General features: G+C 36.5%; 1 protein-coding gene across 1 annotated transcript; it reads right to left on the bottom strand.

Annotated features, from left to right (window-relative positions):
- Positions 1-827: 827 nt before the first annotated feature.
- Positions 828-13,492, bottom strand: dthd1 (death domain containing 1). The gene is made up of 12 exons (XM_056258902.1): positions 13,177-13,492; positions 11,648-12,155; positions 9,839-9,909; positions 8,191-8,564; positions 7,803-7,982; positions 5,725-5,960; positions 5,300-5,455; positions 4,467-4,760; positions 3,898-3,904; positions 3,570-3,860; positions 1,484-1,541; positions 828-1,275 (listed from the first exon to the last, which is right to left on the bottom strand). Exons 1-12 carry the CDS (start codon positions 13,490-13,492, stop codon positions 962-964), a joined length of 2,805 nt encoding a protein of 934 aa, XP_056114877.1. The 3' UTR covers positions 828-961.
- Between the last annotated feature and the right edge of the window lie 1,766 nt (positions 13,493-15,258).

Raw genomic sequence — 15,258 nt, 5'->3', positions numbered from 1 at the left:
TTTTCATGGACATGTCGGTGCCATCTACTGGTCACTTCCATTTATACATCTCTGGCACCCAATAACAACCAACTGCAGAAACAGTCTGAGGCCAGAAGTATTCATGGGTGGAGGTTTAGTGGTGGGGTGGGATTAGGCATAACTTCCGGTCTGATGCTGTGACGTATAGCTCTGCGGTTTGGCAGTTCATGTCTCCAATCATGTCTTCAAATGTTAAGGTCAAGAACCTCTTGCTGCATAGAACAAAAACAGTCAGTTTATGTATTATTGCACTATTGACTATTAATGTATTTATATACTTTGCTATGATGCTTTCATTGCAAAGCCATTATAATGATCATTATTACCAGTAAAGAGTCATATTGCATTTTAATTTACTTCATACACTAACGCTCAAAAGTTCAGTAAGGTGAGGTCAGCAAGATATATTTTTTTTAAGAAATTCAAATACTTAAAAAGATATTAATACTTTTATTCACCAAGAATGCATTCAGTTGATCAAAAGTGACAGTAAAAGACATGTTACAGAAGATTCCAATTTTCTATTCATCAAAAGATCCTGAAAAATGTTTCCACAACAATATTAATCAACTGTTTTCAACACTGATAATAATCAGGCATGTTTCTTGAGCAGCGAATCAGCATATTAGAATGATTTCTGAAGGATCATGTGATCGAGACTGGCGTGGCTGCTTTGCCAACACAGGAATAAATTATATTTTAAAATAGAATAAAATTGAAAAGAGTTATTTTAAATTGTGATAATATTTCACTGGTTTCCGATCAAATAAATGCAGCTTTTTGTATCATGAACAAGGATGCATTGTATACTGTATAGTATATAAAAAGCCAAATATATAATTTCTTCCTGTCAACTCACTACTACAATACAACAGCCCCTACATTTCTAATGTAATAAAGGGATATTCACGGTCATGGGTCTCTCCTGGTGGCCTGGTTTTCATGTTTCTCTCGCTTTTCTCTCCTCCGTTTTGTAATCTGCAGCTTCCCTGAGCAGTAGCTCTCTGGTAAGGTCAGGCCTCCCTGCGCGGGTCAAGCAGTGGGCCAGGATGGGGCATTTCGCAGATGAGGAAGGAAGGCCGCGCCTCCACGCCGTCAGAATGTGAAAGGCCTGTTCTGAGAGGCTGTGTGGTGCACGGAGTCGGGCGATCTGGACAGCAGAGCGACGGAGATGGAGAGACATAAAGAGAAGCGCTGCATCGTCTTCAGTGAGCTCATCACAGAGCCACGATAACAGCTCATCTGAGAGAGGGTCTGGAGGACAAACACTGTTAGCATGTGTGTGTGCACAGAACACCTTGACAGCCTCCTCACTTATTCTGCCATTTTTAAATGATAGAAATCCAGGAGGATGAAAATCTGAGAAGTATCTTAGCAAACCAAACTGGGCAAAATGGAAGGAAAATAGAAGAGAGAGCTGGAGTTCACTAAAGAAACAAATGGTGCAGTAGATTTCACAAACCTGTTTGACTGTGCTGTATTAACTTCACACTCACAGGCTGACAGACTGTTCTTGCACTCTAGGTAACAAACAATCAACAACAACAATGACTTACAAACCATTTCAAAATGTGAATATTTTTGACTCGTTTACCAGTACAAATATCTATAAATGTCTGTGAGAGGGCTTGTTTTCTGACAAATGTATTAAAATTCAGTTTATGCTTAGAACAAGAAAAAAATATCTGGCAATGGGCTAAGAAAATTCACTTGTTTTCACTTTTAATTTATTCACTTTTAATTTACAGATATTTATATTTTTTTCATTTGCAGATATTGTTTTCTAGTTTTAAGCATACACTTATTAAATTTTGAGAACAGAAAACATGACTTAATTTTTTATTAGTGCTGTCAAATCGATTAATAACATCTAACATGAACAGTTTATATATATACGTGTGTGTGTGTGTATCGGTCAAAAGTTTGGAAACATTACTACTTTTAATGTTTTTGAAAGAAGTCTCTTATGCTCATAAAGCCTGCATTTATTTGATGGAAAATACAGAAAAAACAGTAATATTAACATAATGGTTTTCTATTTTAATATATTTTAAAATATAATTTATTTCTGTGATGGCAAAGCTGGATTTTGAGCATCATTACTCCAGTCTTCAGTGTCACATGATCCTTTAGAAATCATTCTAATATGCTGATTTATTATCAATGTTGGAAACCGTTGTGCTGCTTAATATTTTTTTGGAACCTGTGATACTTTTCAGGATTCATTGATGAATAAAAAGTCAAAAAGAATAGCATTTATCCAAAATAGAAATCTTTTCTAACAATGTAAATCTTTACTATAACTTTGTATCACTAACACATCCTTGCTGAATAAAAGTATTAATTTCTTTCAAAAAAGAACAACAAATTACTGACCCCAAACTTTTGAACTGTAGTGTAAATTGTAACAAAATATTTCTATTTTAAAGGTACTGTCTGTAAGAATGACAGCTAGTGGTCGAAATAGGTACTGCAGTCCAAATTCAAAATATCGGAGATCCGCCCCCTCCTCCTCTGACTCGACGCTCACGGAGGTTGCCAGTTTGAGGACATGCAACAGGAACAAGCGTAATTGACAATGAAAGCCGAGGAAACTTACAGACTGTAAGTTAATGAGTTGATTTATCAGCGTTTTAATATGCTCTCATTCATAGAGGTTTTAGATGGATAACGAGGCTTTTTAGGTTGTGTGGAATCTGCAATCTCTGACCCAGTTTGTTTGCTCGTTTCCAAGGCTGCAATACACGGTGTTTCCTGCCAACTGGCATCCCGGGGTGTCGAAATACTATTGGGTGAACTGGCAGTGGGCGAGATCACACAGACAGACCAAAACAAAAGCCGACTGACAACACGGAACTTGTAAAATAATAAGTAAAATAACTGGCTGTAGAAGTGTTTTTCAGAGAAGCGAGTAAGTAAACTTAGCATGTTTCCTAAATATCTGCAAACATATTATGGTATTTTTATGCTTTAGTAGAGTAAAAAAAGTTACATACAGCACCTTTAAATAAATGCTGTTCTTTTTTAACATCTTTTTATTAATCAAAGAATCCTGAAGTATCACAGGTTATAGAAAAATGTTAAGCAACACAACCGTTTCCAACATTGATAATAAATCAGCATATTATAATGATTTCTGAAGGATCATGTGACACAGAAGATTGGAGTAATTATGCAGAAAATTCAGCTCTGCATCACAAAAATAAATTATATGTTTAAGTATATTAAAATAGAAAACCATTATTTTAAATTGTAATAATATTTCACAATATTACTGTTTTTTTCTGTATTTTTCATCAAATAAATGCAGGCTTCATAAGCAAGATACTTCTTTCAAAGACATTCAAATGTTTAATGTTTCCAAACTTTTGATTGATACTGCTGGCTGAATCGATACATATATCAGCGCTCGTTTCCGGCAATTAAACACATTTCTGTCCGCATTTATTGGGTCGTGGAATGTCAGAGAAGTGACGTACTATAATCTGATGATTGTCTGCCTTGTTCGGCGTCCGTCTGTGCGGTTGGGCTTAAGAATAAGTCTTTACCTTGGGCAGAGTGAGCGTCATCCGGCAGACAGGCTCTTCTAGAGGACAGTCCTTAGACACGGCTGCCCTGTCACCATTCCAGACCAGCTGACCTTTGGTGACCTTGAATAAACTGGTTACGCCTTTGTAGTGAAGAGAGCTGTAGTTGCCGAAGGGGTCCACTTCTTTCAATCTCAAATACAGCCGGTTTCTTCTTTGGTTGTGGAATGTGATTATGTGTGAATCTGTTTCTTCATTACCTATGGGATCTCCAACAGACACACACAGAAACAAGTACACATGTTGGATAAGCTAACATTCTAACAAATCAGTAAAAGGCCTGACTCACTTGATGCCTTGGGCGAGATAAAATAAGTCAAATGAATACAAAGATGCATTAAAATGATCAAATGTGACAGCAAGGCTATTTAATGTTACAAAAGATTTATATTTCAAACAAATGTTGTTCTTTTTAACTTTCAATTCATCAAATAATGCTGAAGTATTATGGATTCCACAAAAAATATTAACCAGCACAACTGTTTTTAAAACTGATAATAAGAAATGTTTTTGAGCAGCATATTAGAATGATTTCTGAAGGATCATGTGATTGAAGACTGGAGTAAAGACTGATAAAAAAATCAGCTTTTCCACAGGAATAGATTACATTTTTATAATACATATTCACAATATTACAGTTTGATTTTTTAACTGTTATTAAAACAGTCGTATTTTTTAAATGGGCGTGATGCTTCTGATTATGAAAATGGCCTGATTAAACAGCCTTTTAGGCACTGTTGTTTCCCAGTTATTTAGAAATAAATATCAAATTAATATAGAAAGTATGGAATGTGCATGGGTTACTCTGAAATAATATAAGACTGATTGAAGCTAAAATATTTTTAAGATTAGTTTAACATGCCATTGCAGGTAATATTCCCGCTGAACCGGAGCAGCAGCTGTTCTCCCTCCCTCATGGAGAGTTCAGACGAGGGCTCTGGAGGGCCACAGTAACCCAGGGCCTGGAGTTCACACAGCGCAGCGCTAACATCTCTGCTGGGCAGGGTGGCCACAACCACGCTGCTGGGGTCCAGACGCTCGTGATGGAGCACAACAGTGACCGAGAAGATCTTTACAGCTTCTTCCAGTTCTTCAACTAAGGAAGTCAGGTAGGAAGATTTTACAGAGGACTGAATGCGAAGGACTATTAACCTGAGGGCAGAGCAAGGTTTTAAAGGTGAGAGGGCAATAGTTTTTTTTTTAGTGGTAACACTTTACTTTAGGGTCCAATTCACACTATGAACTAGTTGCTTATTAGAGTGAAAATATCTACGTATTGACTGTTTATTAGTACTTATAAAGCACATATTAATGTCTTATTGCATGACCATATTCTACATCCCTTAATCCTACACCATACCTAATTATACCAAACAAAAGTTATTATGCTTACTTTTGCATCAATTGCTTGCCTTACTGAGTATTTTGACTTGCACAGATCAAAGCCGGTGGTTCCCTCCCTAAAATAATTCTTGTGGCATTTAGTCTGGGTTTAAATTCTAGACAAAGCGTTACAAACATAAAAAAACTACCTTACTAACTATTAATAAGCAGTAATTAGGAGTTTATTGAAGGCAAAAGTCATAGTTAATAGTTAGTAAATAGTGAGAATTGGACGCTGAACTAAAGTGTGACCTTTTTTATATATTTGTATATTACATTCGCACGGATTGATTTTGGTCACTCGGTACCTTTCGTAGCTTTCTGGTAGCTCAAAACAGACCAAGCTGTTCTGTAGGTTCTTCACACTGACTTTATCCAGAACCTTCCAACGGTTCTCTATTCTGCCCAGCACTGCCAGCTGCTCTTTACGCTCTTTATGAGTCTTTACTGAGGCACCATCAACTCTGAATCAGAGGGGAAAAACACTTCTTTACTAATTTCAATCTATCTCCAGTCTCCACACTGACAAAATAAAATGTGTAGGATTTATTTTGAAACATTTTTCACTCTTTGCTGGTAAATTTCACAAATGATTACAATGAAACAGCAAACAAGACATTTTTAAGTAGAAAGACTGAAATAGTATTTTCTTGTCAAACAGACTCCAGTAATCTTTGTTTTACTTACAACTTTGAAAAAAGTTTTTACAGTGCAGTTTAGAATGCAACTTTACCTAATCTGCAGGGGTGAGAAAGTGCCTGATATAAGAGTGGGTCTGTCAGTATCTTCTCCAGCTCTTTTCTTCTCAGAGATAGTAGGTGGACATGGCAGGATAAGTGTCAAAGGTCGTCTGAGTTTCAGGCTTGATGGATGGCTTATGTAAAGTAAGGGGGTTGATGAGAGAGCAGCGTGGTAGGAATCATTCTTGGATTTAAGAGAGGATAAAACAAAGGCATCCACTGGCTGTACCTAAGGAGACAAAGAAAGGCTTCTATACACATTATACACTTAGTATATATATTACCAATATTTTCCACTAAACATTGTTCTTCAGACCCTCTCTCTGTTATTTTTTTTAGGTTGATTAGCTCCAGAAAACCTATTCAAGCATATTAGCGATCATTTGTTTTCTGTGGATATATTCTTCTAAAATGCTATATTTTATGAACGCATGAACGTATCGTTAGAAAACTTGGTATGGGTCATCGGTGCTCTGAAAGAGTCTGAGAAGTTGCGGACCAGTTTCGGAAAATATTTACATGCTTATAACTTTGGATTTGATTTATTTATTTTCACAGGAGTCATCTCCTTACATTCCTGAATCCTTGCCGAGTCTAACGAAACCAAACATGCTAGGTTTCGCCTTATGGTTAGCGCAATGTTGTAAATTAGCGCTTAAAAAACATTTGCCAATATCCTTGAAACCGTTAGACCGATCGAGACGAAACCACCGTAGGAAATTCGAAAACATAGGTCGTTGGCTATATACTAATGCCCAAATGTCAACATTTTTATAGTAAGTGGCAAAAAAATCCAATCAAAGTCGCCCATACTTTTTTATGCTCTCATATAAATAAATGTCTATAACTTTAAAACAAAATGAGATATTTTCAACACATTTGACACGAATGTATGGGCTCACTCTGAGAACACATAAAAAAAGTGGTGGAACTGCACCATTTGGTGGCGCTATAATTGAACAAAACAAGGACATTGCCATTAATTACAATATAATATCATGATATTAAATGCTACACTTTATGAATGCATTGTGGCTCTTTAGCTATCAGGTTAACCATAAGCTATACAATAGCATTAAGATATCTGAGATGACCTAATAAGATAACCTAATCTGGTTAACATGTTTTTGTGTGCTAATTCTTACACTGAAGCCTCTCCACTGCGGTTTGGTAAGTCAGCATCAACTGAGTGGCACAAGCTGCTAAACCACATGCCACGAGCCCTGAACCATTTAGGTCGTGGGTTCAAATCCTGTGCGGCACATGCCCAGACCGATAGGTACTGTGGCCGGAAGTGGTGCAAAAGTTCTAGATCTGAAAAGGAACTCAATAAGTTGAGTTGATTCTGACTTAAACTATGGAACATCGGCATCTTGATGAATGCACATCTTCCCAGTGTCGCAACGAAGTAAGTGACAGGCATCTGATCCACAGATAGTGGGTTCGAGTCCTGCGTGGGACGACTTTAGAAAAATTGTGTGGAATATTGTGTCATTTCGATTCCTTTATTATTCAAGCGTTGTACTAATCTTTCTTTCTCTTGGATTAGAAATAAGTATGTTTTGTTCATTCTCATCTGAACTTCTGTTCATTTTGGGTTCATTTTCACCTGTACTTCTGAATCAGCTGTTTTTTTTGCATTTGTACATTTGTAAAAAAAAAAAAAAAATACAAAAAAAAAAAAAATGTGTATTAGGTACTAAAATTTAATGACATTTGTAAGCATTTTAATTTACGTTAAATAATGACCTGCTAATCAATCAACATGTAATGTTTAATAAGTAAACATTAACAAGCACATTCTCTCATATTTCTAGCTATGTAAATATTAACTAATGATCTGTTAAGCATTATATAATGTTTGTTAATGATTTATTAATGAAAGTTATTATAAAGTGTTACCAAAGGCGGCTTTAGAATCAGCTTCATTGCAGTACATTATACAATTTTCATAACCAGCTATCTTTGAGAGCATTTTATTCTTACAAAATTATTTAAAAAAAAAATCATTTTACATGATAGATCTGTTATTTTGTGATTCAGCCTGATTGAAAAGAAATTCTGAATGTACCGTCACTTGAGCGACAACTGGTGCGGTGAAGGATCCAGGCAAGTAGTTGAGGCATATTCTGGAGTCCACACTGAGCTTGTGGGACAATCCTGTCCTAGGGACTGTAAAACTCTCCGTCCTCAAACGGGACAGAACCGCAAACACACCCAGAGAGTACACCCGCACCACTGCAAACCAACCCTGTGGAAAAGACAGTGCCATCATACTTACACAAATATCATACAAGCAATAATTGTACACCTAAAAAATAAGATCAACCTTGCTGCACAGCAAAAATCTATGAAAATATAATGGTTGTATAATGACCTCTGTTTTAAACCTTTTACAACAAATAAATGACTGAAAAGAGAAAAGTAAGTAAAATAAAACAGAAGACTGCATTACAGACCCTTTGTCCTCCATAGAAGCCTTCAGTAGATGTAGGTGTGATATAGCTAACTCTCTGCTCTGGATCCACCACTTTCACGGTGATCTCTCTGTAGTTCCCACGGTAACTCGCCTGGAACGGCACTGCTATGGTGAGTGGGAAGGGACATTTGACATGGCTGGAGTTTTGTATGCGGAGAACAGTGCTGACTAGCTCCTCTGATCCTGACACCATGAGAGAACTCAGACCATCAACCACCTCACAAGACAAGATGTTCACAACCTCTGATGGGGCGGTTATATAGCAGACTCTGGGTGACTCTGAAGATCTGGCGCTGTCTGCAAGCCTGCATGTTACCAAAATACACTTGTTAATGCTGAATTCAGTATTATTTCCTCATTAATAAATGTATGTATGCATAAGGAAATTAATAGTATTTTTTTAAATTATGTGTTCATCCAGTCATATCAGTGGCCTAATAAAAGCTGATTTATTTTATATAGAGCAGGTGGCCTCATGGGAGCCACCATGCTGAGATCACATGACCGTTGTACAGTACTTGCTTTATCTCAGTAGCCCCCATGCTATTGGACACTTTTGCACAGAGATGAGAAGGGTATGTATGGACTTATCTAACTCTGGGGGATAGGGTGAATAAGCCAAAGTCCCAAAAAGTCGGCGTGTTCTTTTAAGTCTGAATCAGGCTTCAATGGGCTATATGCACGCATAACTTCCGCGTTTGACGCAAGGATGCTCGTGCGTTTCCGGTTGGGGAGATTTAAAGCGGAGGAAAACCGAGGAAAGCGGGATTATGGCAGAGTCTTCAAAATTTACTGTCCTCTCGTCTTTGAAACGAAACTTTAATACGTTTAGATGTAATTTTATATATATAGTTATGTTTATTTAATATAATAAACACAGAAGCATAAACAGAATGAGGGGTGTCTGTTTTGTCTGTTTTTGTGACTAACGTTTCTTTAGTATAGCGATAGAGTACAAAAACCAATATAAATTCTCGGTATAGCATTGGACTCTACGATCGGCGGAAGTAATCCAGCATCCTTAGACCTTCACCGGAAATACCGCCGTGCATAGAGCCCATTGGTTAGAAATTGACGCCATCCTCAATATTTACATTAAGTAGAACACGCGCTAAGCGGTGCCAATCTGCAGCCCCGCAGACTCACTTCTCGCTAGACACCAGTGGCTGGACACCAGTGGATGGACAGCCTACGTCATTTCCAGATCGTCATTTCCGTATCGTCATTCACTTTTCAAATTTGACGCGCCATGCAGATGTCAGCGGTAAGAAAAAAAATATAAACTGTCGATGATTTATAGGTCATGTCAGAATTCAAATGCACAAACTAGCTAGTTAAAAAAATCGTCTTGTTTTCAAGGTACTTTGTCGTGTTTTTTAAAGGTATTAGTGAACTCTGGTGTGCCTCAATTCTAGAGCTATACTACAATAGAACAGTCTTGTACTCTAATATAGTTAAATATAAACATGCTCATTCTAATCATATTGTACATCTGTTCTTGCTTTAGGTGTGGTGAATGTCAAAAAACTGCCCCAGGCTGCAAGAGACATGTGTGTCCCTTTTAAAATTGTACAATGCAGAAATTGCAGATGTTCTTTCAAAGACTGGGTGGGGTAAGTTAACGTTACCGTGGAAACGGAAGACGTGGAGACCTGCGAGGGTTTTATACAGACCCTGAATTTCCTGAGCATTGCCCAGACTGCCAGTTTTAGGGGGCAGGAATGAGGTGTGGTGTGCACAGTGTGCAATAGTTTATTTGGTCTATAGTCTATAGTTTATTCTCTTGAAATAGGGACTTCCCCCACAACCTTATGGGCCTGACTGTGGCATCTTCATTCTGATGGTCAGATTTGACTAATTTTACTAATTAGATTGTGTAATTTCCAATAAATATAGCAAAACCATGAAGTGTTAATTTGATCTGGATTGTTTGGTAAATTGTCTGATCATGTGAATCTACGTATATTTTAAAAACAGAAGTGGTTACATTTAAAAAAAAGAAAAGAAAAAAGAATTGAATATCCAAATGGGCAAGGCAAAAAACTGTGGTCAATTAACATGTACAAGTCTGTTGTATTGACAAAACGTTATAGTCCATTGATCTAGGCTGAATTTAAGTCACAAAAAATAGTGATATGATCTGAACAATTTATATTTTCAAGGTGGTTCTTGTGAATGCAGTTTGCATGAATTATTGAAGTTATAATATAAGGTATATAATTGAGAATTGTTTTATGTACAGAGATATGATAAAGATCATATTTCAATTTGCACACAGCTTTTATATTATATATTTTAAGTCATAAAAGTAAAATGACAATACGGAAAAGACGTGTGCAATTAAGCCTGCAAAGAATGCTGTCTATCCACTGGTGAAAACAGAAAATAAATATGCTGTCTATCCAGAGGTGAAAATATAAAATAAATATGTCTATCCAGAGGTGAAAATCTAAAATAAATATATGTCTATCCAGAGGTGAAAATATAAAATAAATATGCTGTCTATCCAGAGGTGAAAATATAAAATAATAATGCTGTCTATCCAGCGGTGAAAATATAAAATAAATATATGTCTATCCAGAGGTGAAAATATAAAATAAATATATGTCTATCCAGAGGTGAAAATATAAAATAAATATGCTGTCTATCCAGAGGTGAAAATATAAAATAAACATATGTCTATCCAGAGGTGAAAATATAACATAAATATGCTGTCTATCCAGAGGTGAAAATATAAATTAAATATGCTGTCTATCCAGAGGTGAAAATATAAAATAAACATGCTGTCTATCCAGAGGTGAAAATATAAAATAAATATATGTCTATCCAGAGGTGAAAATATAAAATAAATATGCTGTCTATCCAGTGGTGAAAACGGAAATTAGCGGCAAAACGGAAATGACGGAGAAAACGGAAATGACGTAGGCTGTCCATCCACTGGTGTCTATCGAGAAGTGAGTAGTGAGGCTGCAGCTGGATGCTATTGAATCACTAGGCCAGCTAACCAATCACAGCACATTTCCTATTTCAGAAGGAGGGGCTTCATCGAAACCGGAACTATGGCACGTTCGGGCCAGACTGGGGAGAGAGGTGCTGTAATAATTTAAAATATGTGAAAAATAATGTGCATGGATGCATATTATAGTGCAACCCAAAAACAAAACCAAGACTTCGTAAAAAGGGCATAATAGAACCCCTTTAGGAAATTCACAAAATTAAAATGAACCAAAATGTTTTTGTTTCTTCCTTTTTTTTTCCTTTGCCAGATTGTACGCCTATAGAATAGAAAAAAAGTAGGATTCTCTAGACAAAGTATGAATTAATTTGTTGAGTGAAATATTATCTCACTAACACAAGACGCAGGATGCTGTTGGACCAATCAATCAACAGCACTTGTGAAACATTACACCTGCCCCATATTACTAATATAGACTTACCCAACAGTTACCAATGTACGCTTCAATCTTTCACAGCCTTCTCCACTGCTTTTCTCTTTCTCCTCTTGCTCTTTTTCTTCTTCCACCTTACCATTCATGTTCAGAGAGTTTTTGCAGTCATTCACCATAGTTTTATATGGTGAGTGGACTCTTTCCTCACGTGAGCTCTCTTCACTCGTGTTTCTGTCATCCATACACACATTGCAGCGCTTCACTGGATCTGAAAGCCTTGTTGACTGCACACTTGCAAGCCAGTGATCTTCAGGATGCTGGTCCAGTGGAATACTGATGTCACATGATTCTGGTTTTATGTGGTCTGCAGTATCCAGAGGTCCAGTACTGGTGAGAACACCTCTCTCTTCACTGACTTCAGTAAGAAAAGCAATACCAGTGTCAAGTCTCTTGCTCATTACAATGAAATGGTTTACAATGACGTGGACATCTTCCAGGACATTAAGAATGACATCAGTCACATGGTCTTGGTAAAAGTGGGATCTATTGGAAGCATCTAAAAATACACAATATGCTCAGTATTGTCATGATTATTGCACATTTTTTTCTATTCATTTACCTTGCATCAAATAGACAAAACGAGTGTACAGATTAAATAAAAGGGCTGGATCAGAAAGTAAAAGGGTGCAAAAAAAAAAAAAAAAAAAAATCTAGGCCATGTCCAAAGGATTAAAGAGGAGGTGTATCTATTATCCCAAAAGTTCTCCTTTATGGAAAATTATCCTTTAATTACAAATTAACTCAAATTAACCACAGCTCAAAGGTTTGGGGTCTTTTATGGTTTTTGAAAGAAAACTCGTATGATCAAGTAAAAACAGTAATATTGTGAAATATAACAATGAACTGTTTTCTAATTTAATATATTTTAAAATGTAATTTATTCCTGTAATGGCAAAATACAGTCTTTAGTGTCACATGATCTGTCAGAAATCATTCTAATATGCTGATTTGCTGACCAAGAAACATTTCTTATTATCAATGTTGAAAACAGTTGTTCTGCTTAATATTTTTGAGGAAACAGTGATATATATTTTTAGGATACTTTAGATTTCAGGATACAAAAGAACATAATTTATTTGAAATAGAAATATTTAATGCGTTAATGTTTCCTTGGAGAATAAAAGTAACCACAAAAACAAAAATCTATTTTCAAGTGAGCCAATTACATTTGAGCTTGTCATATTCTGAGAGCCCTTGCAATTTTTGTGGAAACAAAACCATAATTATTACTTGAGGGAACAGCCTTGTATAATATATTTTTTGCCATTTTTATTTTAGTTATTTTATAAAAATGTTATTATTATATGCACTATGAATGCTTCAGCAATGTACTCCATCAGTCATGCCAATAAAGCTTTCCGACAACCCCCCCCCCCCCCCCCACCCCACACCACACCACACCACACCACACACACACACACACACACACACACACACACACACACACACACACACACACACACACACACACACACACACACACTCCAAAGTTCCCAAGCCTCTCATGAAGCACTTACCCACATCAACTGTTTTCTCTTGAGACTCTGTGTCTGGGAGTGTGTGTGCCAAATTAGAGCACATCCTATGCCTGGTGAGAGTGCTTGCTGTACCGCAAAGAATCTCTCTCAGCACACACACTCTTTGGGTGTGAACCTCACAAAACGTCCTGAGGACCTGGAAAAGCCTTGTGTGAAGTCCAGCTGAATCTCTATGGCCTGTGTCTTCTCTTGCTTTCGCTGGGTGTAAAACTCTCAGTTTCTCAGCGGCTTCGTGCAAGATGTTTAACAGATTGTTCTCTTGTGAGAGTGTTAGCTGACTGGCTGGATCTGCCATATTTTCAAGTGTGTTCGCTGAAAGCCTTGGAGCATAAACTAGAACTATTAGTAGAGAAGAAGCAGATTATACACTAGGTTTTCCTCTCCGTCTCTCACTGGTAAACCCAGGATTTACCACCCCAAGCCTGTAAAATAGGGTCGTCATGGCAAACAAAGGGCATGGCTGGACACAAAAGCGGCCCTTAGAGATGGACGACTCTTTCAAAAAAAGAAAAAGAAGAGAGTAATGTGTACATCTGTGAATGGCCCCTGTAGTCATGTGACCCAAATGAGGCACAGATACTATAAGCAAATACTCTGTATTTGTACAGTGAAACTGTAATGCGGTGAAATATGATTACAATTTAAAATAATATGCTTGTAGCACCCTCCTAATGTTATAATATTCAATCAGACCTCACACAACTTACAGAAGGCTTCTAATGTTCATAAATCATACTTTTTTAATGAAAGCCACTGCAGCAAATTAAATAATGGCACCACATAATACTGCCAGATAACATGTTTCATATGGGAACAATATTTTAATTAAGCCTGCATTTTAGATGACTCAATGCAATGAAACTTGAAATAGCTTTCACTTCATTAATAAATGAGAACACATGAAGGTTACAGTACAATTAACCTTTCTGGCATCTTGACATTATTTAATCTCAGGGAAATTAAAACATGTTGGGCTTTAGAACCATCATGTGGTCGAATGAAACTAGACAACCCTGTGGACAATTAAGAATATTGCACACAAAATGACAAAGGGTCTCTTAAGACAACAAGTTCTAAATTGTCTGTCTTTAGCCTACAATCTAGGACAGAAGCATTAAGTGGAAAGTGGATAATGTTATATTTCTGTATTATGGACATCATCCTTAGAATCTGTTTTCTGCAGGTCCACATGACATGACCAATATCACCTGACATCCCAAAAATCTAACATTTAAGAGCACGGTATGGACAGTGTATGAAAAAAACTATAATATATAAATGGCATTTTATAGTTTATTTGAAAAATATAGAATAAATATTTAAATTTCCTTGTTGTAGGCCTACCTTCATTGCAACAAATACAGTGAAAATGAAAATGAAGGAATTCAGCGCCATCATGTGGTCAAATGATTGAATTGCGCATAATATAGGCGTTGACAAAGCTGTCACGACTATTATTTGTCAGGCTTGTTCTTTCATATTTTTACATGCTATATTTTATATTTTATCGCTGTCATGGATGCGCATTAGTGTTTCTTCAAATTCAGGCACTTTTATATCCGAGTGGGTGTTTATTAAAACAAAAACAAAAAGTAAACCTGTTTTCTTAGGCTAGGCTAGGCCTAGGCCTACTATATTTTATTATTAAATGCCGTTATCAGTTTTTTTTTCCTATTTAACAATCGCCTTTTATGTATTTTAAAACATACGTTAAGCTACACAAGACAAAAATAAGCACAATCTATTTCAATATTTATTATGTGGCAACGTTTTAGGCATATATTTCCCCAAAAATACAACGGTCCCTCAGTTGTCGCAACTTATTTCCATCACAACCAAGAACCAACAACGTTTGCCTTTAATAGTCTTTTTTTCCCTTAAAAAATATGTGCACTTTTTTTTAAAACCCAAAGTCAACAGTGTCAGTGTGAAAAAAAAAAAAAAAAAAAAAAAAAAAAACAGAACATTTAAATGTAACACTTTTGAACAAAATAGTTTGTGTAATGCTGTTAACACCAGAAAAAACGACAAACGTTAAATGTAGTTTATGTCCACTATTGG

This window comes from Rhinichthys klamathensis, unplaced genomic scaffold, assembly GCF_029890125.1.
Source record: "Rhinichthys klamathensis goyatoka isolate OS25496 unplaced genomic scaffold, OSU_Roscu_1.1 h1tg000161l_1, whole genome shotgun sequence".
Lineage (NCBI taxonomy): Eukaryota > Metazoa > Chordata > Actinopteri > Cypriniformes > Leuciscidae > Rhinichthys > Rhinichthys klamathensis.
This window is presented reverse-complemented; position numbering and strand designations above follow the sequence as displayed.